The 25,012-nt window shown below is 47.1% G+C and overlaps 1 protein-coding gene across 1 annotated transcript in view; it reads left to right on the forward strand.

Moving 5' to 3' along the window:
• Positions 1 to 25,012, forward strand: part of LOC129857949 (dedicator of cytokinesis protein 2-like) — a 165,304-nt gene that overhangs the window by 136,086 nt on the left and 4,206 nt on the right. Inside the window, exons 39-48 of the mRNA XM_055926665.1 lie at positions 10,281 to 10,385; positions 10,644 to 10,785; positions 21,727 to 21,808; positions 22,060 to 22,144; positions 22,338 to 22,424; positions 22,659 to 22,835; positions 22,981 to 23,064; positions 23,166 to 23,303; positions 23,666 to 23,793; positions 24,761 to 24,950. Coding sequence (XP_055782640.1) covers positions 10,281 to 10,385; positions 10,644 to 10,785; positions 21,727 to 21,808; positions 22,060 to 22,144; positions 22,338 to 22,424; positions 22,659 to 22,835; positions 22,981 to 23,064; positions 23,166 to 23,303; positions 23,666 to 23,793; positions 24,761 to 24,950 — 1,218 coding nt within the window. The remainder of the gene's footprint in view (positions 1 to 10,280; positions 10,386 to 10,643; positions 10,786 to 21,726; positions 21,809 to 22,059; positions 22,145 to 22,337; positions 22,425 to 22,658; positions 22,836 to 22,980; positions 23,065 to 23,165; positions 23,304 to 23,665; positions 23,794 to 24,760; positions 24,951 to 25,012) is intronic.

A 25,012-nucleotide genomic window follows, 5' to 3' on the forward strand; every position in this document is an offset into this window, starting at 1 on the left:
ACTCTCTGTTTCTCCCACACACTCCCAGTCTGTCTGTTTCTTCCACACACTCTCTGTTTCTCCCACCCACTCCCAGTCTGTCTGTTTCTCCCACACACTCTCTGTTTCTCCCACACACTCTCTGTCTGTCTGTTTCTTCCACACACTCTCTGTTTCTCCCACACACTCTTTGTCTGTCTGTTTCTTCCACACACTCTCTGTTTCTCCCACACACTCCCAGTCTGTCTGTTTCTCCCACACACTCTATGTTTCTCCCACACACTCCCAGTCTGTCTGTTTCTCCCACACACTCTCTGTTTCTCCCACACACTCTTTGTCTGTCTGTTTCTCTCACACACTCTCTGTTTCTCCCACACACTCTCTGTCTGTCTGTTTCTCCCACACACTCTCTGTTTCTCCCACACACTCTCTGTTTCTCCCACACACTCTCTGTCTGTCTGTTTCTCCCACACACTCTTTGTCTGTCTGTTTCTCTCACACACTCTCTGTTTTCCCCACACACTCCCGGTCTGTCTGTTTCTCCCAGACACTCTCTGTTTCTCCCACACACTCTTTGTCTGTCTGTTTCTCCCACACACTCTCTGTTTCTCCCACACACTCCCGGTCTGTCTGTTTCTCCCACACACTCTCTGTTTCTCCCACACACTCTCTGTTTCTCCCACACACTCCCGGTCTGTCTGTTTCTCCCACACACTCTCTGTTTCTCCCACACACTCCCGGTCTGTCTGTTTCTCCCACACACTCCCTGTTTCTCCCACACACTCCCGGTCTGTCTGTTTCTCCCACACACTCCCGGTCTGTCTGTTTCTCCCACACACTCTCTGTTTCTCCCACACACTCTCTGTTTCTCCCACACACTCCCGGTCTGTCTGTTTCTCCCACACACTCTCTGTTTCTCCCACACACTCCCAGTCTGTCTGTTTCTCCCACACACTCTCTGTTTCTCCCACACACTCCCGGTCTGTCTGTTTCTCCCACACACTCTCTGTTTCTCCCACACACTCTCTGTTTCTCCCACACACTCCCGGTCTGTCTGTTTCTCCCACACACTCTCTGTTTCTCCCACACACTCCCGGGCTGTCTGTTTCTCCCACACACTCTCTGTTTCTACCACACACTCTCTGTTTCTCCCACACACTCCCGGTCTGTCTGTTTCTCCCACACACTCTCTGTTTCTCCCACACACTCTCTGTTTCTCCCACACACTCCCGGTCTGTCTGTTTCTCCCACACACTCTCTGTTTCTCCCACACACTCTCTGTTTCTCCCACACACTCCCGGTCTGTCTGTTTCTCCCACACACTCTCTGTTTCTCCCACACACTCCCGGTCTGTCTGTTTCTCCCACACACTCTCTGTTTCTCCCACACACTCTCTGTTTCTCCCACACACTCCCGGTCTGTCTCTTTCTCCCACACACTCTCTGTTTCTCCCACACACTCCCGGTCTGTCTGTTTCTCCCACACACTCTCTGTTTCTCCCACACACTCTCTGTTTCTCCCACACACTCCCGGTCTGTCTGTTTCTCCCACACACTCTCTGTTTCTCCCACACACTCCCGGGCTGTCTGTTTCTCCCACACACTCTCTGTTTCTCCCACACACTCTCTGTTTCTCCCACACACTCCCGGTCTGTCTGTTTCTCCCACACACTCTCTGTTTCTCCCACACACTCTCTGTTTCTCCCACACACTCCCGGTCTGTCTGTTTCTCCCACACACTCTCTGTTTCTCCCACACACTCTCTGTTTCTCCCACACACTCCCGGTCTGTCTGTTTCTCCCACACACTCTCTGTTTCTCCCACACACTCTCTGTTTCTCCCACACACTCCCGGTCTCTCTGTTTCTCCCACACACTCTCTGTTTCTCCCACACACTCCCGGTCTCTCTGTTTCTCCCACACACTCTCTGTTTCTCCCACACACTCTCTGTTTCTCCCACACACTCCCGGTCTGTCTGTTTCTCCCACACACTCTCTGTTTCTCCCACACACTCCCGGTCTGTCTGTTTCTCCCACACACTCTCTGTTTCTCCCACACACTCTCAGTTTCTCCCACACACTCCCGGTCTGTCTGTTTCTCCCACACACTCTCTGTTTCTCCCACACACTCCCGGTCTGTCTGTTTCTCCCACACACTCTCTGTTTCTCCCACACACTCTCTGTTTCTCCCACACACTCTCTGTTTCTCCCACACACTCTCTGTTTCTCCCACACACTCCCGGTCTGTCTGTTTCTCCCACACACTCTCTGTTTCTCCCACACACTCTCTGTTTCTCCCACACACTCTCGGTCTATCTGTTTCTCCCACACACTCTCTGTTTCTCCCACACACTCTCTGTTTCTCCCACACACTCTCGGTCTATCTGTTTCTCCCACACACTCTCTGTTTCTCCCACACACTCTATGTTTCTCCCACACACTCCCGGTCTGTCTGTTTCTCCCACACACTCTCTGTTTCTCCCACACACTCTCTGTTTCTCCCACACACTCCCGGTCTCTCTGTTTCTCCCACACACTCTCTGTTTCTCCCACACACTCCCGGTCTCTCTGTTTCTCCCACACACTCTCTGTTTCTCCCACACACTCTCTGTTTCTCCCACACACTCCCGGTCTGTCTGTTTCTCCCACACACTCTCTGTTTCTCCCACACACTCCCGGTCTGTCTGTTTCTCCCACACACTCTCTGTTTCTCCCACACACTCTTTGTTTCTCCCACACACTCCCGGTCTGTCTGTTTCTCCCACACACTCTCTGTTTCTCCCACACACTCCCGGTCTGTCTGTTTCTCCCACACACTCTCTGTTTCTCCCACACACTCTCTGTTTCTCCCACACACTCTCTGTTTCTCCCACACACTCTCTGTTTCTCCCACACACTCCCGGTCTGTCTGTTTCTCCCACACACTCTCTGTTTCTCCCACACACTCTCTGTTTCTCCCACACACTCTCGGTCTGTCTGTTTCTCCCACACACTCTCTGTTTCTCCCACACACTCTCTGTTTCTCCCACACACTCCCGGTCTGTCTGTTTCTCCCACACACTCTCTGTTTCTCCCACACACTCCCGGTCTGTCTGTTTCTCCCACACACTCTCTGTTTCTCCCACACACTCTCTGTTTCTCCCACACACTCCCGGTCTGTCTGTTTCTCCCACACACTCTCTGTTTCACCCACACACTCCCGGTCTGTCTGTTTCTCCCACACACTCTCTGTTTCTCCCACACACTCTTTGCCTGTCTGTTTCTCTCACACACTCTCTGTTTCCCCCACACACTCCCCGTCTGTCTGTTTCTCCCACACACTCTCTGTTTCTCCCACACACTCTTTGTCTGTCTGTTTCTTCCACACACTCTCTGTTTCTCCCACACACTCCCAGTCTGTCTGTTTCTCCCACACACTCTCTGTTTCTCCCACACACTCCCAGTCTGTCTGTTTCTCCCACACACTCTCTGTTTCTCCCACACACTCTTTGTCTGTCTGTTTCTCTCACACACTCTCTGTTTCTCCCACACACTCTCTGTCTGTCTGTGTCTCCCACACACTCTCTGTTTCTCCCACACACTCTCTGTCTGTCTGTTTCTCCCACACACTCTTTGTCTGTCTGTTTCTCTCACACACTCTCTGTTTCTCCCACACACTCCCAGTCTGTCTGTTTCTTCCACACACTCTCTGTTTCTCCCACCCACTCCCAGTCTGTCTGTTTCTCCCACACACTCTCTGTTTCTCCCACACACTCTCTGTCTGTCTGTTTCTTCCACACACTCTCTGTTTCTCCCACACACTCTTTGTCTGTCTGTTTCTTCCACACACTCTCTGTTTCTCCCACACACTCCCAGTCTGTCTGTTTCTCCCACACACTCTATGTTTCTCCCACACACTCCCAGTCTGTCTGTTTCTCCCACACACTCTCTGTTTCTCCCACACACTCTTTGTCTGTCTGTTTCTCTCACACACTCTCTGTTTCTCCCACACACTCTCTGTCTGTCTGTTTCTCCCACACACTCTCTGTTTCTCCCACACACTCTCTGTTTCTCCCACACACTCTCTGTCTGTCTGTTTCTCCCACACACTCTTTGTCTGTCTGTTTCTCTCACACACTCTCTGTTTTCCCCACACACTCCCGGTCTGTCTGTTTCTCCCAGACACTCTCTGTTTCTCCCACACACTCTTTGTCTGTCTGTTTCTCCCACACACTCTCTGTTTCTCCCACACACTCCCGGTCTGTCTGTTTCTCCCACACACTCTCTGTTTCTCCCACACACTCTCTGTTTCTCCCACACACTCCCGGTCTGTCTGTTTCTCCCACACACTCTCTGTTTCTCCCACACACTCCCAGTCTGTCTGTTTCTCCCACACACTCCCTGTTTCTCCCACACACTCCCGGTCTGTCTGTTTCTCCCACACACTCCCGGTCTGTCTGTTTCTCCCACACACTCTCTGTTTCTCCCACACACTCTCTGTTTCTCCCACACACTCCCGGTCTGTCTGTTTCTCCCACACACTCTCTGTTTCTCCCACACACTCCCAGTCTGTCTGTTTCTCCCACACACTCTCTGTTTCTCCCACACACTCCCGGTCTGTCTGTTTCTCCCACACACTCTCTGTTTCTCCCACACACTCTCTGTTTCTCCCACACACTCCCGGTCTGTCTGTTTCTCCCACACACTCTCTGTTTCTCCCACACACTCCCGGGCTGTCTGTTTCTCCCACACACTCTCTGTTTCTACCACACACTCTCTGTTTCTCCCACACACTCCCGGTCTGTCTGTTTCTCCCACACACTCTCTGTTTCTCCCACACACTCTCTGTTTCTCCCACACACTCCCGGTCTGTCTGTTTCTCCCACACACTCTCTGTTTCTCCCACACACTCTCTGTTTCTCCCACACACTCCCGGTCTGTCTGTTTCTCCCACACACTCTCTGTTTCTCCCACACACTCCCGGTCTGTCTGTTTCTCCCACACACTCTCTGTTTCTCCCACACACTCTCTGTTTCTCCCACACACTCCCGGTCTGTCTCTTTCTCCCACACACTCTCTGTTTCTCCCACACACTCCCGGTCTGTCTGTTTCTCCCACACACTCTCTGTTTCTCCCACACACTCTCTGTTTCTCCCACACACTCCCGGTCTGTCTGTTTCTCCCACACACTCTCTGTTTCTCCCACACACTCCCGGGCTGTCTGTTTCTCCCACACACTCTCTGTTTCTCCCACACACTCTCTGTTTCTCCCACACACTCCCGGTCTGTCTGTTTCTCCCACACACTCTCTGTTTCTCCCACACACTCTCTGTTTCTCCCACACACTCCCGGTCTGTCTGTTTCTCCCACACACTCTCTGTTTCTCCCACACACTCTCTGTTTCTCCCACACACTCCCGGTCTGTCTGTTTCTCCCACACACTCTCTGTTTCTCCCACACACTCTCTGTTTCTCCCACACACTCCCGGTCTCTCTGTTTCTCCCACACACTCTCTGTTTCTCCCACACACTCCCGGTCTCTCTGTTTCTCCCACACACTCTCTGTTTCTCCCACACACTCTCTGTTTCTCCCACACACTCCCGGTCTGTCTGTTTCTCCCACACACTCTCTGTTTCTCCCACACACTCCCGGTCTGTCTGTTTCTCCCACACACTCTCTGTTTCTCCCACACACTCTCAGTTTCTCCCACACACTCCCGGTCTGTCTGTTTCTCCCACACACTCTCTGTTTCTCCCACACACTCCCGGTCTGTCTGTTTCTCCCACACACTCTCTGTTTCTCCCACACACTCTCTGTTTCTCCCACACACTCTCTGTTTCTCCCACACACTCCCGGTCTGTCTGTTTCTCCCACACACTCTCTGTTTCTCCCACACACTCTCTGTTTCTCCCACACACTCTCGGTCTATCTGTTTCTCCCACACACTCTCTGTTTCTCCCACACACTCTCTGTTTCTCCCACACACTCCCGGTCTGTCTGTTTCTCCCACACACTCTCTGTTTCTCCCACACACTCCCGGTCTGTCTGTTTCTCCCACACACTCTCTGTTTCTCCCACACACTCTCTGTTTCTCCCACACACTCCCGGTCTGTCTGTTTCTCCCACACACTCTCTGTTTCACCCACACACTCCCGGTCTGTCTGTTTCTCCCACACACTCTCTGTTTCTCCCACACACTCTTTGCCTGTCTGTTTCTCTCACACACTCTCTGTTTCCCCCACACACTCCCCGTCTGTCTGTTTCTCCCACACACTCTCTGTTTCTCCCACACACTCTTTGTCTGTCTGTTTCTTCCACACACTCTCTGTTTCTCCCACACACTCCCAGTCTGTCTGTTTCTCCCACACACTCTCTGTTTCTCCCACACACTCCCAGTCTGTCTGTTTCTCCCACACACTCTCTGTTTCTCCCACACACTCTTTGTCTGTCTGTTTCTCTCACACACTCTCTGTTTCTCCCACACACTCTCTGTCTGTCTGTGTCTCCCACACACTCTCTGTTTCTCCCACACACTCTCTGTCTGTCTGTTTCTCCCACACACTCTTTGTCTGTCTGTTTCTCTCACACACTCTCTGTTTCTCCCACACACTCCCAGTCTGTCTGTTTCTTCCACACACTCTCTGTTTCTCCCACCCACTCCCAGTCTGTCTGTTTCTCCCACACACTCTCTGTTTCTCCCACACACACTCTGTCTGTCTGTTTCTTCCACACACTCTCTGTTTCTCCCACACACTCTTTGTCTGTCTGTTTCTTCCACACACTCTCTGTTTCTCCCACACACTCCCAGTCTGTCTGTTTCTCCCACACACTCTATGTTTCTCCCACACACTCCCAGTCTGTCTGTTTCTCCCACACACTCTCTGTTTCTCCCACACACTCTTTGTCTGTCTGTTTCTCTCACACACTCTCTGTTTCTCCCACACACTCTCTGTCTGTCTGTTTCTCCCACACACTCTCTGTTTCTCCCACACACTCTCTGTTTCTCCCACACACTCTCTGTCTGTCTGTTTCTCCCACACACTCTTTGTCTGTCTGTTTCTCTCACACACTCTCTGTTTTCCCCACACACTCCCGGTCTGTCTGTTTCTCCCACACACTCTCTGTTTCTCCCACACACTCTCTGTTTCTCCCACACACTCCCGGTCTGTCTGTTTCTCCCACACACTCTCTGTTTCTCCCACACACTCCCAGTCTGTCTGTTTCTCCCACACACTCTCTGTTTCTCCCACACACTCCCGGTCTGTCTGTTTCTCCCACACACTCTCTGTTTCTCCCACACACTCTCTGTTTCTCCCACACACTCCCGGTCTGTCTGTTTCTCCCACACACTCTCTGTTTCTCCCACACACTCCCGGTCTGTCTGTTTCTCCCACACACTCTCTGTTTCTACCACACACTCTCTGTTTCTCCCACACACTCCCGGTCTGTCTGTTTCTCCCACACACTCTCTGTTTCTCCCACACACTCTCTGTTTCTACCACACACTCCCGGTCTGTCTGTTTCTCCCACACACTCTCTGTTTCTCCCACACACTCTCTGTTTCTCCCACACACTCTCTGTTTCTCCCACACACTCCCGGTCTGTCTGTTTCTCCCACACACTCTCTGTTTCTCCCACACACTCCCGGTCTGTCTGTTTCTCCCACACACTCTCTGTTTCTCCCACACACTCTCTGTTTCTCCCACACACTCCCGGTCTGTCTGTTTCTCCCACACACTCTCTGTTTCTCCCACACACTCCCGGTCTGTCTGTTTCTCCCACACACTCTCTGTTTCTCCCACACACTCTCTGTTTCTCCCACACACTCCCGGTCTGTCTGTTTCTCCCACACACTCTCTGTTTCTCCCACACACTCTCTGTTTCTCCCTCACACTCCCGGTCTGTCTGTTTCTCCCACACACTCTCTGTTTCTCCCACACACTCTCTGTTTCTCCCACACACTCCCGGTCTGTCTGTTTCTCCCACACACTCTCTGTTTCTCCCACACACTCTCTGTTTCTCCCACACACTCCCGGTCTGTCTGTTTCTCCCACACACTCTCTGTTTCTCCCACACACTCCCGGTCTCTCTGTTTCTCCCACACACTCTCTGTTTCTCCCACACACTCTCTGTTTCTCCCATACACTCTCTGTTTCTCCCACACACTCCCGGTCTGTCTGTTTCTCCCACACACTCTCTGTTTCTCCCACACACTCTCTGTTTCTCCCACACACTCCCGGTCTGTCTGTTTCTCCCACACACTCTCTGTTTCTCCCACACACTCTCTGTTTCTCCCACGCACTCTCTGTTTCTCCCACACACTCCCGGTCTGTCTGTTTCTCCCACACACTCTGTTTCTCCCACACACTCTCTGTTTCTCCCTCACACTCCCGGTCTGTCTGTTTCTCCCACACACTCTCTGTTTCTCCCACACACTCTCTGTTTCTCCCACACACTCCCGGTCTGTCTGTTTCTCCCACACACTCTCTGTTTCTCCCACACACTCTTTGTCTGTCTGTTTCTCTCACACACTCTCTGTTTCTCCCACACACTCTCTGTCTGTCTGTTTCTCCCACACACTCTCTGTTTCTCCCACACACTCTCTGTTTCTCCCACACACTCTCTGTCTGTCTGTTTCTCCCACACACTCTTTGTCTGTCTGTTTCTCTCACACACTCTCTGTTTTCCCCACACACTCCCGGTCTGTCTGTTTCTCCCACACACTCTCTGTTTCTCCCACACACTCTCTGTTTCTCCCACACACTCCCGGTCTGTCTGTTTCTCCCACACACTCTCTGTTTCTCCCACACACTCCCAGTCTGTCTGTTTCTCCCACACACTCTCTGTTTCTCCCACACACTCCCGGTCTGTCTGTTTCTCCCACACACTCTCTGTTTCTCCCACACACTCTCTGTTTCTCCCACACACTCCCGGTCTGTCTGTTTCTCCCACACACTCTCTGTTTCTCCCACACACTCCCGGTCTGTCTGTTTCTCCCACACACTCTCTGTTTCTCCCACACACTCTCTGTTTCTCCCACACACTCCCGGTCTGTCTGTTTCTCCCACACACTCTCTGTTTCTCCCACACACTCTCTGTTTCTACCACACACTCCCGGTCTGTCTGTTTCTCCCACACACTCTCTGTTTCTCCCACACACTCTCTGTTTCTCCCACACACTCTCTGTTTCTCCCACACACTCCCGGTCTGTCTGTTTCTCCCACACACTCTCTGTTTCTCCCACACACTCCCGGTCTGTCTGTTTCTCCCACACACTCTCTGTTTCTCCCACACACTCTCTGTTTCTCCCACACACTCCCGGTCTGTCTGTTTCTCCCACACACTCTCTGTTTCTCCCACACACTCCCGGTCTGTCTGTTTCTCCCACACACTCTCTGTTTCTCCCACACACTCTCTGTTTCTCCCACACACTCCCGGTCTGTCTGTTTCTCCCACACACTCTCTGTTTCTCCCACACACTCTCTGTTTCTCCCTCACACTCCCGGTCTGTCTGTTTCTCCCACACACTCTCTGTTTCTCCCACACACTCTCTGTTTCTCCCACACACTCCCGGTCTGTCTGTTTCTCCCACACACTCTCTGTTTCTCCCACACACTCTCTGTTTCTCCCACACACTCTCTGTTTCTCCCACACACTCCCGGTCTGTCTGTTTCTCCCACACACTCTCTGTTTCTCCCACACACTCCCGGTCTCTCTGTTTCTCCCACACACTCTCTGTTTCTCCCACACACTCTCTGTTTCTCCCATACACTCTCTGTTTCTCCCACACACTCCCGGTCTGTCTGTTTCTCCCACACACTCTCTGTTTCTCCCACACACTCTCTGTTTCTCCCACACACTCCCGGTCTGTCTGTTTCTCCCACACACTCTCTGTTTCTCCCACACACTCTCTGTTTCTCCCACGCACTCTCTGTTTCTCCCACACACTCCCGGTCTGTCTGTTTCTCCCACACACTCTGTTTCTCCCACACACTCTCTGTTTCTCCCTCACACTCCCGGTCTGTCTGTTTCTCCCACACACTCTCTGTTTCTCCCACACACTCTCTGTTTCTCCCACACACTCCCGGTCTGTCTGTTTCTCCCACACACTCTCTGTTTCTCCCACACACTCCCGGTCTGTCTGTTTCTCCCACACACTCTCTGTCTGTCTTTCCTACCCCCTAACCCACTCTCCCACCTCTCTCTCCCACCCCTACTACCTCTATCTCCCCTAACATCCTCTCTCTCTCTCTCCCTCTCCCTATCCTTTCATCTCTCTCCCTCTCCTCTACCTCTCTACCCCCCCCCCCCTCTCTCTCTGCAGAAGCAGCAGGCTAGGTTCTATGAGAACATTATGACGATCCTGAGGCCCAAGCCAGACTACTTTGCTGTGGGCTACTACGGACAGGGGTACCCTCCCTTCCTCAGGGTATGTCTAAGCATCTGCCTAACCTTGTATTCACAATGTCTAGTTTTAGCTCCAAATGAAATGTGAAAGAGCTTTTATCTACATGATTTTTGGGTTGGTCAATCATGGTTTATTGCACTTATGAAGTAAACAACAGATTGTCAATCCACAAGAGGAAGCAATATCAACATCTAAAAAAAATAAAGAATGCAGTCTTATGTAATGTTTATGACTGTTCATAACTGTATTATGACTGTATGTAACTGTTTATAACCTCAGAACAAGGTGTTTATTCACCGGGGGAAGGAGTACGAGCGTAGAGAAGACTTCCAGAACCAGTTGATGAGCCAGTTCCCCAGCGCTGTCCGTCTCAATATCACCACCATGCCTGGAGACGACGTCAGACTCTCCCCTTTGCAGTGTATCCTTATGTACACACACACACACAATGTACACACACACACACACACACACACAATGTACACACACATACGCACACACATACACACAGAGGTGATTTTAGCATGTAGATCTTGGTGGGGCAAAAACAAAAAAAAGTGGAATGCATGCCAGCAAAGCCACTACACAACACAACACTAAACAATACATGAATTGCACTTTAACGGTGACAAACGGTGCCCACAAACTGTTAGCGTAACGTGTGCGCTGAGTCGGGAAGCAAGTTCAGGGAGTGAGTGTTTTAATAAAATAAACATAACGTAACCCAAAACAAGAAAACACACGCAACGCACAGACACGACACAGATACTGAAACAATGACGCCTAGGGAAGGAACCAAAGGGAGTGACATATATAGGGAAGGTAATCAGGGAGGTGATGGAGTCCAGGGGAGTCTGAAGACGTGCAGGTGTGCGAAACGATGGTGACAGGTGTGCGCCATAACGAGTGACTTAGAGGCCGGAGAGGGAGCACACGTGACAGTCAGGGCCTACATTAAGCTGTCCCAACAGCAGTCTCAACATCTTACCACTGCTACACCTGGGTACACCTGGCTAGATCAGCGGAGCCTTGTCTGGCAGCGAAACAGTTCATTCAGCCTTGTAGTGGCTTCCTTACCAATTGACCATAGCCACTGCCCAAGCCTGAAGCGGGATTGTTTAGGGACGCATACTGTCCACATTCCAAGTTCCCAAACGACAAAAACATTCAATGAGATCCAGGGATATGGTGCATCAAAAATATTTATTTTTCTTATATCTTAACAAAAAATGATTCTCCAATCAACTTAGATCATAGATTACTTGACATATATGTATCGCTCCCGCTTCTAGATAGGACCCCTCTTCCCCCGAAGGCCCAACTTCCTGCCTTTATCCTGTTACTAACACACTTACCACAGTACAATGAATGGGCAAGAGGTGGAGCCAAAAAATAATAACAAAGGAATATATCTCATTCAGGTAAAGATAAATCATAAAAGGTACTTACCTAATATTTCACCAAATAAATTAATATTTCATACAAATATACAAGTCCCATATAGGACAAGAGTCCATTGATCTCAGTCTCAGAGTTGAAGTGTTCAAGTGTTCAACTTCCAAAAATGTCAAGAGTTTGACGTTCAAAAATATAAGAGTTTGACGTCCAAAAATGTAAGAGTACGACATCCAAGAATCAGAGGTGCACGTGTTTCAAAGATGGAGCACCGTGTGTGTGTGTGTGTGTGTGTGTGTCTCAATCAACCGCCTCCAGGAGCAGACAGAGTTTATCGATACGTCTCTGTAAGATAATGGTCTTGGTCTTAACCATGGCACTACCTTTGGCCCCTGGAAAAGCATCCACCACACGCCCCATTAGCCAAGCGTTGCTTGGGGCGGTGTCATCGACAGAAGACAACAAGACGTTTCTCTTAGTTTTGTTCCACTTGTTCCACTCCTGCATATGTAGAAGATACTCCCTGATCCATCTCTTCCAGAAGAGGTCAGTGATATATTGTACTTGCTTCCATCTCTTTTGTGAGTATAGGTCTCCTCTCTGGAATAGTCTTGGTGGCAGGACTGGGTTCGCTTTCAGATGAAGCAGATGGTTCAGAGTCAGGAGTTCTAGATCATTAGGGTCATTTGTCACAGTTGTGATTGGTCTGTCGTTCGTGATCGCCTCAACTTCACACAAGGCCATCTGCAAAGCCTCATCATCCATTACTTGCTCTTTAGGGACTGAATAGAGGATCTTTTTCACCAGTCCGATCAACCTCTCCCATGGTGGGCTCCAGAGGGAGGGTTGAATGACCATGTCACTCCTTCCTTCAGTAATGCATTTTGAATCTTGTTGTGATCCAGCTCTTTCAGAGCTTCTCCTAGCTCTCTGTGTGTTCCAACAAAATTGGTGCCATTGTCTGTTCTGATACTTGTTACTGGGCCCCTTCGACAGATGAACTTGCACAGGGCATTGATGCAGGAATCTGTATCCAGATAACTAGCAACTTCTAGATGGACAGCTCAACTCACAAGGCAAGTAAAGATCACGCCATACCGCTTCAGACAAACGCGGCCTCGCTTCACCTCCATCGGGCCGAAGTAATCTATGCCCACATGGGTGAAAGGCGGCAAATCAGGTGACACCCAATCTTGTGGAAGGTCGACCATCTTCTGTTCTCCAGCTCTAGTTTTCATCCGCCTGCGGAAGACACACCTCTTAAGGATCTTCCTTGCTAAGGAGTTGGCACCTCTCCCAGAGTGACCAACCTGCTCATGGATGTGGAGTAAGATCAGTCTGGAGATGTAGGAGTCTTTGGGCAGAATCATAGGATTCTTTAGTTCTGTAGGCATAGCAGCTTTGCTTAACCTTCCTCCCACTCTCAGAATGCCATTGTCAACAATTGAATCAAGCTTACAGATTGAGCCGCTTCTCTTGGCACATTGATTTCCTTTCACAATGAGTGCAATTTCTTGTTTAACTTCTTATGGCTGGGGGCGCTATTTTCACGTTCGGATGAAAAGCGTGCCCAGAGTAAACTGCCTGCTACTCATGCCCAGAAGCTAAGATATGCATATTATTGGTTGATTTGGATGGAAACTTCAGAGTGTTTTCTAAAGACTGTTTGAATGATGTCTGTGAGTATAACAGAACTCATATGGCAGGCAAAAACCTGAGAAAAAATCCAACCATAAAGTGGGAAATCTGAGCTTTGTAAATTTTCAAGTATATGTCTATCCAAGAAACATTTCAGCCATAAGAAGTTAAAGTGCTGTTGTTGCTCAAATCAAATTGCCTTTTCTGCTTCATCTAGGTCATCCACAGACAGACTTTCTTTTCCAAATGTCAGTTTGAACTTGTCAATTTGTTTCTTCAGTGATTTTTTAAACTCTGATCTGATCCTGGATCGGTTTTTATGAGAACTTTCCTTTTCTGGCTTAAATGTAGAAGAAGTCTCTTCAGTTTCAGCATCCAGGCAATTACTTTCTTCAAGCTGTTCCATGTTGAATAGTACTCAATCAGTTTGCTGGTCGGACTCTTTTCTTCCACACTTGTATTGTTTACGATGACATCTTTCACCTCTGGATCATCCGGAGGGATGTAGCCAAGCTCCTCTGGGACTTTCGGCCATTGTGTTTCTGCTTTCTCCAGGAATTCTGGTCCTTGGGGCCATCTCTTTGAGTTCAGGAAAGTTTCAACATGTAACCCTCTTGAGGCATCATTGGCTGGGTTGTGTTTGGAGTTCAAATACCTCCACTGTTTTGCTTTCGATAGGTCACGGATCACACCAACCCTATTAGCCACAAAGGTATGGAATCTCTTCGTATCGTTGCGGATGTATTTCAGCACAGACTGGCTGTCTGTCCAGAAAGTTGACTCCTCAAGTTCAATCTGGAGCTCCAAACTTAACATCCTGTCCACTCGCACCGCCAGTGTTGCTGCAGCAAGTTCCAGTCTGGGGTACGTCATCTGCTTGAGTGGAGTCACCCTTGATTTCCTCAGCATGAATGCAGTGCGGACCTTTTCCATACCGTTTGTGAACCTAAGGTAACTTGCCGTTCCATAACCTTGTTCACTTGCGTCACCGAAGTGATACAGCTGTGCGGTCTTGACTTGACCAAAGTTCTCAGGCATCATACACATGTCAATCTGGAATCTGGACAGCTGGTCCAGCTCTGAGAGCCATCTCTTCCATGAAATAGAGTGTTCTTCGGGGATGACTTCTTCCCATCCACACTTTAGCTTGCAGAGCTCTTGAGATACTGGGAGCATCAGAAGGGTAGGTGCCTGGTCTCTTCACTTTGAATGTTTGTTCGTTTAAAGGTTTTTCAGAGTCGCAATCTGTCACTACAGCTATTGCAGTGGTAAAGCTACTTCCCCTACTCTTGGACTTGAACTGCTGTGTAACTTCTTATGGATACGTGGGACGGTAGCGTCCCACCTGGCCAACATCCGGTGAAATTGCAGAGCGCGAAATTCAAAAATACTAAATTCAAATATTTAACATTCTTGAAAATATATGTGTTATACATAAAAATAAAGCTTAACGTCTTGTTAATCCAGCCGCCGTGTCAGATTTCAAAAAGGCTTTACGGCGAAAGCAAACCATGCGATTATCTGAGGACAGTGCCCAGCACACAAATGCAAAACAAATCATTTTCAACCAGGGAGTTGCGACACGAAAGTCAGAAATAGCGATATAATATATGCCTTACCTTTGAAGATTTTCTTCTGTTGGCACTCCAAAAGGTCCCAGTTACGTTACAAATGGTCCTTTTGTTCGATAAAGTCCTTCTTTATATCCATAAAAACTCAGTTTAGCTGGCGCGCTTCAGTCAATAATCCACTCGGTTTCCCTCCTTCAAAATGCATACAAAATGAATCCCAAACGTTACCAATAAACTTATCCAAACAAGTCAATCAACATTTATAATCAAACCTTAGGTACCCTAATACGCAAATAAACGATAAAATGTAAGACGGAGAATTGTTATTAACTTTACGGGAGATAAACAAAAAGAATGCGCTTGGAAACACTTGGAAACACTACAGCCAAAAGAAAAACTACAACTTCTCCCTAATTTTTCCAAAAACCAGCCTGAAACTCTTTCTAAAGACTGTTGACATCTAGTGGAAGCCCTAGGAACTGCAATCGGGGATGATTTCGCTCTATTATAAAAGTGTGGGGGGGGGGGGGTTTGTCCTCTGGGTTTTGCCTGCCATTTCAGTTCTGTTATACTCACAGACATTATTCTAACAGTTTTAGAAACTTTCGAGTGTTTTCTATCAAAATATACCAATTATATGCAAATCCTAGCTTCTGGGCCTGAGTAGCAGGCAGTTTACTTTGGGCGCGCTTTTCATCCGGACGTCAAAATACCGCCCCCTATCCCATAGAAGTTAACTTCTCTAGGGTATGTGGGACGGTAGCGTCCCACCTCGTCAACAGCCAGTGAAACTGCAGGGCGCCAAATTCAAAACAACAGAAATCCCATAATTTAAATTCTTCAAACATATAAGTATTTTACACCATTTTAAAGATACACGTGTTGTAAATCCAGCCAAAGTGTCCGATTTCAAAAAGGTTTTACGACGAAAGCACACCAAATGATTATGTTAGGTATGAGCCAAGTCACAGAAAAAGACAGCCATTTTTTTCAGCCAAAGAGAGCAGTAACAAAAAGCAGAAATAGAGATAAAATTAGTCACTAACCTTTGATGATCTTCATCAGATGACACTCATAGGACTTCATGTTACACAAATCATGTATGTTTTGTTCGGTAAAGTTCATAATTATATAAAAAATTCTGAGTTTAGACGGGACGCTACTGTCTCACTTGGCAAAAAGCCTGAGAAAATGCAGAGCGCCAAATTAAAATGAATTACTATGAAAATTACTATAAAATCAAACTTTCATTAAATCACACATGAAAGATACCAAATTAAAGCTACACTGGTTATGAATCCAGCCAACATGTCAGAATTCAAATAGGCTTTTCGGCGAAAGCATACGATGCTATTATCTGAGGATAGCAACAGAGTAAACAAAGAGAGATATGCATATTTCAACCCTGCAGGCGCGACACAAAACGCAGAGATAAAAATATAATTCATGCCTTACCTTTGACGAGCTTCTGTTGTTGGCACTCCAGTATGTCCCATAAACATCACAAATGGTCCTTTTGTTCGATTAATTACGTCGATATGTATCCAAAATGTCCATTTATTTGGCGCATTTGATCCAGAAAAACACAGGTTCCAACTTGCTCAAACGTGACGACAAAATATCTCAAAGGTTACCTGTAAACTTTGCCAAAAAAATGTCAAACTACTTTTGTAATACAACTTTAGGTATTTTTTAACGTTAATGATCGATAAAATTGAAGACGGGATGATCTGTGTTCAATACAGGATTAAAACCAACTGTAGCATGCTTTCTGGTCTCGCGCCTCTATCAAACAGGACACGTCGAGTGACTCTCGTTCAAGATGGCCGTACTTCGTCATTACACAAAGGAATAACCTCAACCAATTTCTCAGGACTGTTGACATCCAGTGGAAGCCGTAGGAACTGCAAGCAGGTCGCTTAGAAATCTGGTTTCCCAATGAAACCTCATTGAAAAGAGAGTGACCTCGAAGAAAAAAAGAATCTGAATGGTTTGTCCTCGGGGTTTCACATGCTAAATAAGTTCTGTTATACTCACAGACATGATTCAAACCGTTTTAGAAACTTCAGAGTGTTTTCTATCCACATATACTAATAATATGCATATCTTATCTTCTGGGGATGAGTAGCTGGCAGTTGAATTTGGGTATGCTTTTCATCCAAACGTGAAAATGCTGCCCCCTACCCTAGAGAAGTTAAAGTCTGCTGCTGTTTTGGTTTTTAAAAACCTTTTCGTTGGACAGTGGATCTTGAATATCCCCATACAACAGATCCTGCAATATTTTGGCCTGTTTTTCCATGAACGTTACCAGGTCACTGAACTGGGCCCTCAGGTGGCTTCTCTCGAAAATATCACATGCTGTGGACCTCCGTTTTTCCCTTAGCTTGTAGGAAGTTCTGACATGATCAACTTTATGTTAGAGGGAAGATTAATAAGCTCTTCCATGTTCTGTAGGTCTTGCATAGTGTTACAGCAACCTCTAAGATAGAGTGCATAGCCACCCAGTCTCTTTCCATCATCCGGTTTGATGTTTGTCCAGTTCCAAACTTTTTCCATGTAAGCAGTGGTGACTTTGATTTCATTGCCAAAGTGTTCCTTGAACAACCTCTTAGCCTCTGCATAGCCTCTTCTGGCTTCCATATGCAAACAACTGCGGACCAGATCCTTGGGCTAACCAGAGGTGTACTGTTCCAGGTAATAGAGTGGGTCCTGGTGGCTGCTTGTCTTATCTTCTATGCCATGCTCAAATGCACGCATGAATGGCCTAAAGAGGATCACCGTCAAACATAGGTATCTCCCTAACAGGGAGTGGGGCCTGTGTGTGCTGTAGTACAAGGAGGCCAGCAATTTCATTCTGCCTTTGCATGACAGTAGAGAGGTTATCATGGCTGGTATCATGACTGATACCCACAGTGTTGATTCTGTGTTGATTGCTAGACCTTGCTGTTGACTGCTGGGGGATGTGGTTTATGGCTGTTTTCTGAATAGGTTTTGATGGCTTTGTTGTCGGTTGTTGTAAAACCCTTTTTAATGGGGGCTTTAGAACTGCACCTAATGCATCAAACTCAACAGGTGATGGTTCTGGTTCCTCATAGATCTTGGGTTCTTGGTTCTCAAAATATGAGTTCATTCCATCGTCTTGGCTTAGTAAGTGGGCTGCCACAGAATGGGATTGAGAAGTGGACTCAACACACTCCAGGACCTTCAGTCTGGCATTAGATGCTGCTATGTCCATTTCCAGTGCCATTTTTTCCATCCTAACATTCAGTTGAGCTTTCTGTTGTTCCAGTTGAGCTTTCTCCAGTTCCAATGCATGCTTGTCCTGTGATGATGCTTGGCGAGCTAGTAGAGCTGCTCGCTCAGCCTCAGCTTTTAGGCGTGCAGAGGTCACTGAGGATGCAGCCTTAAAATACTTTATTTTACTTGTTATTTTTGACACATTAGAAATGCTGTCGTGTGGTTCAATGAGCATTTGTGGCTCAACTTCAGCATTTTCCCATATTTCCACCTCTTTCAGGAAATGTTCATAAGTCCTCATTGGTTGATAATACACTGCTCAAAAAAATAAAGGGAACACTTAAACAACACAATGTAACTCCAAGTCAATCACACTTCTGTGAAATCAAACTGTCCAATTAGGAAGCAACACTGATTGACAATAAATTTCACATGCTGTTGTGCAAATGGAATAGACAAAAGGTGGAAATTATAGGCAATTAGCAAGACACCTCCAAAAAAGGAGTGATTCTGCAGGTGGTGACCAGAGACAACTTCTCAGTTCCTATGCTTCCTGGCTGATGTTTTAGTCACTTTTGAATGCTGGCGGTGCTCTCACTCTAGTGGTAGCATGAGACGGAGTCTACAACCCACACAAGTGGCTCAGGTAGTGCAGTTCATCCAGGAGGGCACATCAATGCGAGCTGTGGCAAACCTTTTTTACTCCATCTCATGTTACCACTAGAGTGAGAGCACCGCCAGCATTCAAAAGTGACCAAAACATCAGCCAGGAAGCATAGGAACTGAGAAGTGGTCTGTGGTCACCACCTGCAGAATCACTCCTTTTTTGGGGGTGTCTTGCTAATTGCCTATAATGTCCACCTTTTGTCTATTCCATTTGCACAACAGCATGTGAAATTTATTGTCAATCAGTGTTGCTTCCTAAGTGGACAGTTTGATTTCATAGAAGTGTGCTTGACTTGGAGTTACATTGTGTTGTTTAAGTGTTCCCTTTATTTTTTTGAGCAGTGTAGTTAATGCTCTAATTTTCCTGTTCCTCTTCTGTGACGAGCTCTAGCACAGATTCATGAGCATTCTTAAAGTCATTGAGAACAGCATCAAATGCTTCAAGACCCTCATTCACAGTTTCAACGTTTCCTCCAGCAACACTCCAAGTTTGTCTCTCCGGGCTGCATAGAGTGAATTTAAATGCTCCTCTGCCCTCTCCAGTGGGGTCTTATTTGGGATTTCATCCGCCATCATTCACTTTTAATTGACTCAGTTTCCAAAGACACAGTTGTTGGTTTGATTGTTAAACGTAATGCCCCTTTAGACCTCCTTTAACGCTTTAAAACACAGTCATCCATTTCAGCATATTGACCCATTCTGCATTGAACATGTGCAAGTTCGGCATTTAGATGCGTTTTAAACATTTCATCCCATTCTAGGTTGTGTCCCCTTTAATTACGTTTAAACACGCAGTATCTTTAGATCCTTTAGTTGCGTTCCGTTGATGCATTGCATTTCCGCGTTGCATTGCATTTCCGCGTTAGGCCTAATATTAGACATTGGATTAGGCTACGTTGTGCATATGTTCTCAGTGTTTCCAAAACTCATACTTCTTAATTGTTTTCACAGCGCTGTGTTTTGAATTCCATTCCCAGGTTCATCAAACATTCCAATGATAAGCATATTTGCGCTTCCATAATATGCGTAATCAAACGATTGCACACGTTGGAGCGATCAAGGGAACCATAACTGATTTAAAGATACTGCTTGTTTAAACTTAATTAAAAGGGGACTCTGCCTTTAAAAAAACATAGCTGATATGGTTGATTTGCTTAAACAAAAGTGGTTTCTAATGACAATTGAGTTGTACAAACTATGGCTTAAGGGGACAACAAGCGTATATTAGGCATTCCGTAATTTCGATTAAGACATAAATGAGCGAGCTAGGACGGATGTAACGTTAGTCAATATAACTATTTGTTTAGCAATGAAATGTACAGCCACAGAATTCAGAACATGGGCCGTTCCTACAGTGTTCTACCTGTACACCAAGTCAGAACCGTAGGATAAATAAAGTGGGCATATAAGTAGACAATGAAAGCTCTTACAAAATTTGATGATTACATTTCTCTAAAACAGGTTATAGGCACCAGCAAGTCCGAACAGTAGGTGCGATTAAAAGGGATAAATAGACCTAATTATTAGGGTGAGGCACATGGGCTACTAACAGCTTACTACACAACATACACTTAGTATTACTTTCTTAGCTACAGTATAAATATCTCCCTGGTATATTACATCATTTATTCAGCAGCATACAATACATTTTTGGACTCAACTTGTTGTGCTGTGCTCACTTGAACAAGAAGGTGGCGCGGCGGTCCTTCGTGGGCAAATTTTGTCATAAAAGTCTGTCATTCTCTGGATGTATGGTGCTTTCAAGACAACTGGGAACTCTGAAAAAAATAAGGTCAAATCATGATGTCGTCATTAGTCTTCAGGTCATAGCTCTAGAAAGAGGCCCGAGTTCCCGACTTACAGTTCTGATATGGATGGCCGTTCAAAACTTATTTCCCAGTCGGAGCTCATTTTTTTTCTCCAGAATTCCCAGTTCCCTTGAACTCACTGAAGTCAAGTTTTCGCAGTTCCGAGTTCACAGTTGTTTTGAGCGTGGCACAAATCATGCTTCATTGACAGCAGGGCCAATGTTGAATGTTCATCATTTTAAACTTGTAAAAGAGACCCGTAATCACAGATTTGGAACCACACAGCCACTCCATTGAATAGCAGGCTAGTGATTGAATTTTTCGAGGTCTAATCAAATCAAATCAAAGTTTTTTTGTCACGTGCGCCGAATAGAACAGGTGTAGACCTTACAGTGAAATGCTTACTTACAGGCTCTAAGCAACAGTGCAATTTATAAGTAAAAAAATGGTATTAAGAAAGAAAAAAAAGAAAAAAAGAAAAAAAATGGTATTAGGTGAACAATAGATAAGTAAAGAAATAAGAACAACAGTAAAAAAGACAGAGAAAAATAACAGTAACGATTCCATATACAGGCACCGGTTAGTCGGGCTGATTGAGGTAGTATGTACATGTAGGTATGGTTAAAGTGACTATGCATATATGATAAAACAGAGAGTAGCAGTAGCGTAAAAGCCTATCCTTAGACTTGGCGGTGACGTACTGTCACCACGAGTGACAGAACAGTGAGCTAATCATGGCGCAACTAGAGAACATTACCAACCCCTACGCTTCGGATTTTCTCGCTGGCTGCCCCACCACCACAGAAAGCACTGAGCTAGGCTGAAACACCTGCATTTTGGAGCTGCCTTACTCAGGAAAGCAAGAAAGAGACAATGTTTGTATGTGGCTTTATTAACTCAATGATTGAAACATTTTTTTTTTACATTGTTGTCCAAAGTCGCATGGACCACCATGGCTTTATAGTCACACACGTGAAACACGAAGACGTTTCACTTCCTCTATGGTTGGGTTGTAGTCATGTTGCCTTCCTGACCTGGTTGTCTCAGACATCCAGTGTTTCACTGTTCAGCCTGTCCTGGAGATCCCATCTCGCTTGAAGGGCAAACCTGTCCCTGACCAGATCATCAAGTCAGTCCCTCTCTGCCCTCAACCTTTACCTCTATCTATCAAGGATGACTGTTTTAACCTTCTCTTTCTATCCCGCTCTATGTGTCTTTACTGTGTGTGTGTGTGTGTGTGTGTGTGTGTGTGTGTGTGTGTGTGTGTGTGTGTGTGTGTGTGTGTGTGTGTGTGTGTGTGTGTGTGTGTGTGTGTGTGTGTGTGTGTGTGTGTGTGTGTGTGTGTGTGTGTGTGTGTGTGTGTGTGTGTGTGTGTTGTAGCTTCTACAAGTCCAACTACGTGCAGCGTTTCCACTACTCCAGACCAGTGAGGAAAGGCCCAGTGGATCCCAGCAATGAGTTTGTTGTAAGTGTCTGACCGGATCCCTGACTGTACTGAATAATGAGTACAACATATAGCAGGTCCAATACATGATCACGCCAGGACTTTTTACATTTTATATCTATCTCTCCCATGGTCTCACTCTCTTTCTCTCCTGTATCTCCCTCTGTATCTCTCTTCCTTTCTGTCTGTCTCCTCCTCTCTTCCTTTTTTCTAGTCCATGTGGATTGAGCGCACCACGTTCACCACAGTGTATAAACTCCCTGGGATCCTGCGCTGGTTTGAGGCCACAGACCTGAAACATGTAAGTGTGTCTTTGTCTCTCTCTTTTTCGGCGGACCATTTTGCCTGTTCACCATTATCTATCTCTCACTGCCAGTGCTGGATCGAGGTGAGCGTTTTTCTCTGCAATGGCTAGCATAACTGTTGATGGTCCTGAAACTGTTTATTTATTTTTCAAATTTTTATTCAGCATAATCTTGTGTTTACACATTTAGTTACAACACCCCGTTCGTTTCTCTCTCTCTCTCTCTCTCAGACCACCATCAGTCCTCTGGAGAATGCCATAGAGACCATGCAGAGCACCAATGACAAGATCCTCACCCTAATCAACCAATACCAGGCCGACGACGCCCTTCCCATCAACCCTCTCTCCATGCTGCTCAACGGCATTGTGGACCCTGCCGTCATGGGGGGCTTCGCCAAGTACGAGAAGGTCAGAGTTCGTCCGTCCGTCCATCCATCCATCCATCCATCCACCCTCTCACCCACCCACCCACCTACCCGCACGCCTCAACCCCATCCCAGGACTGTGTAATCTATAAAAGTACAGCATATTTCTATCCCTCTCCTCTTTACAGGCTTTCTTCACTGAGGAGTACAACTTGCAACACCCAGAGGACCGAGATAAGCTGGATAGTCTCAAAGACCTCATCGCATGGCAGGTACTGTACGCACACACACACTCAGCCACGTGCACCGACACATGTACAAGCGTACACACAAACACACAAACACACTGTTTTATCGTTTACCTCTCTCGTAGATCCCGTTGCTGGGTGGGGGAATCTCTCTACATGGGAAGAGAGTGACAGACGACCTACGACCTTTCCACGAGCGCATGGAGGAGTGCTTCAAGCATATGAGGAAGAAGGTGGAGAAGGAGTACGGCGTGAGGGAGCTGGTAAGAGAAAGTTTACAATTGGCTCATTCATCCCCCTCCTCTCCCCTGTAACTATTCCCCAGGTCGTTGCTGCAGTGAAGTGAAGTCGAAAGAGGAAAGGAGAGTGTTTGTGTGAGGCCTGATAGGCTAGCTGGAAGGAGCTATTATCTGAGGGGCAGAGGAGGATTTCAATCTGGAAAACTATTTTTTGAAAAGAGCTTTAAGAATGACACTAGCAATGCCAAAGCTTAACTCCTGTTTGTGAAAAGCATTGTACTAACTCTCTCTTTATCTCTCGCTCTTTCCTCCAACTTCACCTTTCATCTTTTGTCTCATTTTTACCCATCCCTCTCTTTTCCCTCTTCGTCACGCCTCGTTCTTAGCCGGATATGGATGGGAGGAAGTCAAGTCGCCCGCGCTCTGTCCTTCGCTCCTTCCGTCAGTCCGTCATCTCAATCTCTTCCCTCCAGGGGTCTGAGTGTGGGACCCCCACCAAACCTTATCCAGACGGGTAACACACACTCACAAAACACAAATACACACTCACACACACACACACACAGTTGAAATAGTTTATTTGAACCCACCAATCAAATTTATATGAAAAAAAGGAGCCAAACATTTCAAAGGTCCCTGTATGCATGGCACTCAAGGGTACAGAAAACACCTCCTTCTCCAAACAGCTAGGGTGCCCACGACAGTTGAAACAGAGCAGTACACAGCCAACTGCTTCGCCCTAGTCTTTGGCAGGCCCACAATCTGGAGTCCACGCACTGCAAGCATGTGTACGTGGCCGAGACTGCCAAATATCAGCTCCACCAGCTTGCACCTACACGTGAGGCTGTCCAAGCGCCACAAGGGGCTGGTATGTAAGAAGCTTCTTGGCAAAGGGCCCCTCCATTTAGCCATCAAATGAGGAGCCCGCTACCAAAATGAGCACCTCCCCCTAGCTTCCCCCCACAGCAACAACATCTGGCGTATTTGGCACAGAGTATTTGGCACACACATCATCATCAACATCAAACCAGCTTCCTCTTACACAAGAAGGTTAATGGAGGTGTGCTGTTGGTGAGACTACCTGTCTCACCTCGCTGGCTATCAGCTCGATAAGGCGATTATGTCTAGCAATGTACAATCCGGGTACGAACAGCAATGTACAATCCATCATTCACAATATGGGAAACAGACTCACTCACTCACACACACACACACACACACACACACACACACACACACACACACACACACACACACACACACACACACACACACACACACACACACACACACACACACACACACACACACACACACACACACACACACACACACACACACACACAGAGATGCAAACCCACACACATGGATGCAAACATGCAACCATGCTGGATAAACAAACACACACCTTACCCCCCTCTCTCCCTCTTCTTTCTCCCCCTTCTCTTCCTCTCCCCCCACCTGCCTCCCTCCCTCCCCAGTGGTATCCCTGACATGGCGGCCCCCCAGACCCCCACCCTGCAGCGCTCCAGTGGGAGTGTGAGCATGGGGGATGAGGGAGGGGCAGAGGGGGAGGTTAAACTCAGGAACTCCAAGAGGAGAAGGAAAAGGAGCAGCATGATCTTCATCCCAGAGGAGAGAGACAGGACCAACACTCTGGACAACAAATGGGTGAGAGAGCGGGAAAGAGAGAGATAGAGACAGGACCAACACTCTGGACAGCAAATGGGTGA

The sequence above is a fragment of the Salvelinus fontinalis genome, chromosome 6, assembly GCF_029448725.1.
Source record: "Salvelinus fontinalis isolate EN_2023a chromosome 6, ASM2944872v1, whole genome shotgun sequence".
NCBI lineage: Eukaryota > Metazoa > Chordata > Actinopteri > Salmoniformes > Salmonidae > Salvelinus > Salvelinus fontinalis.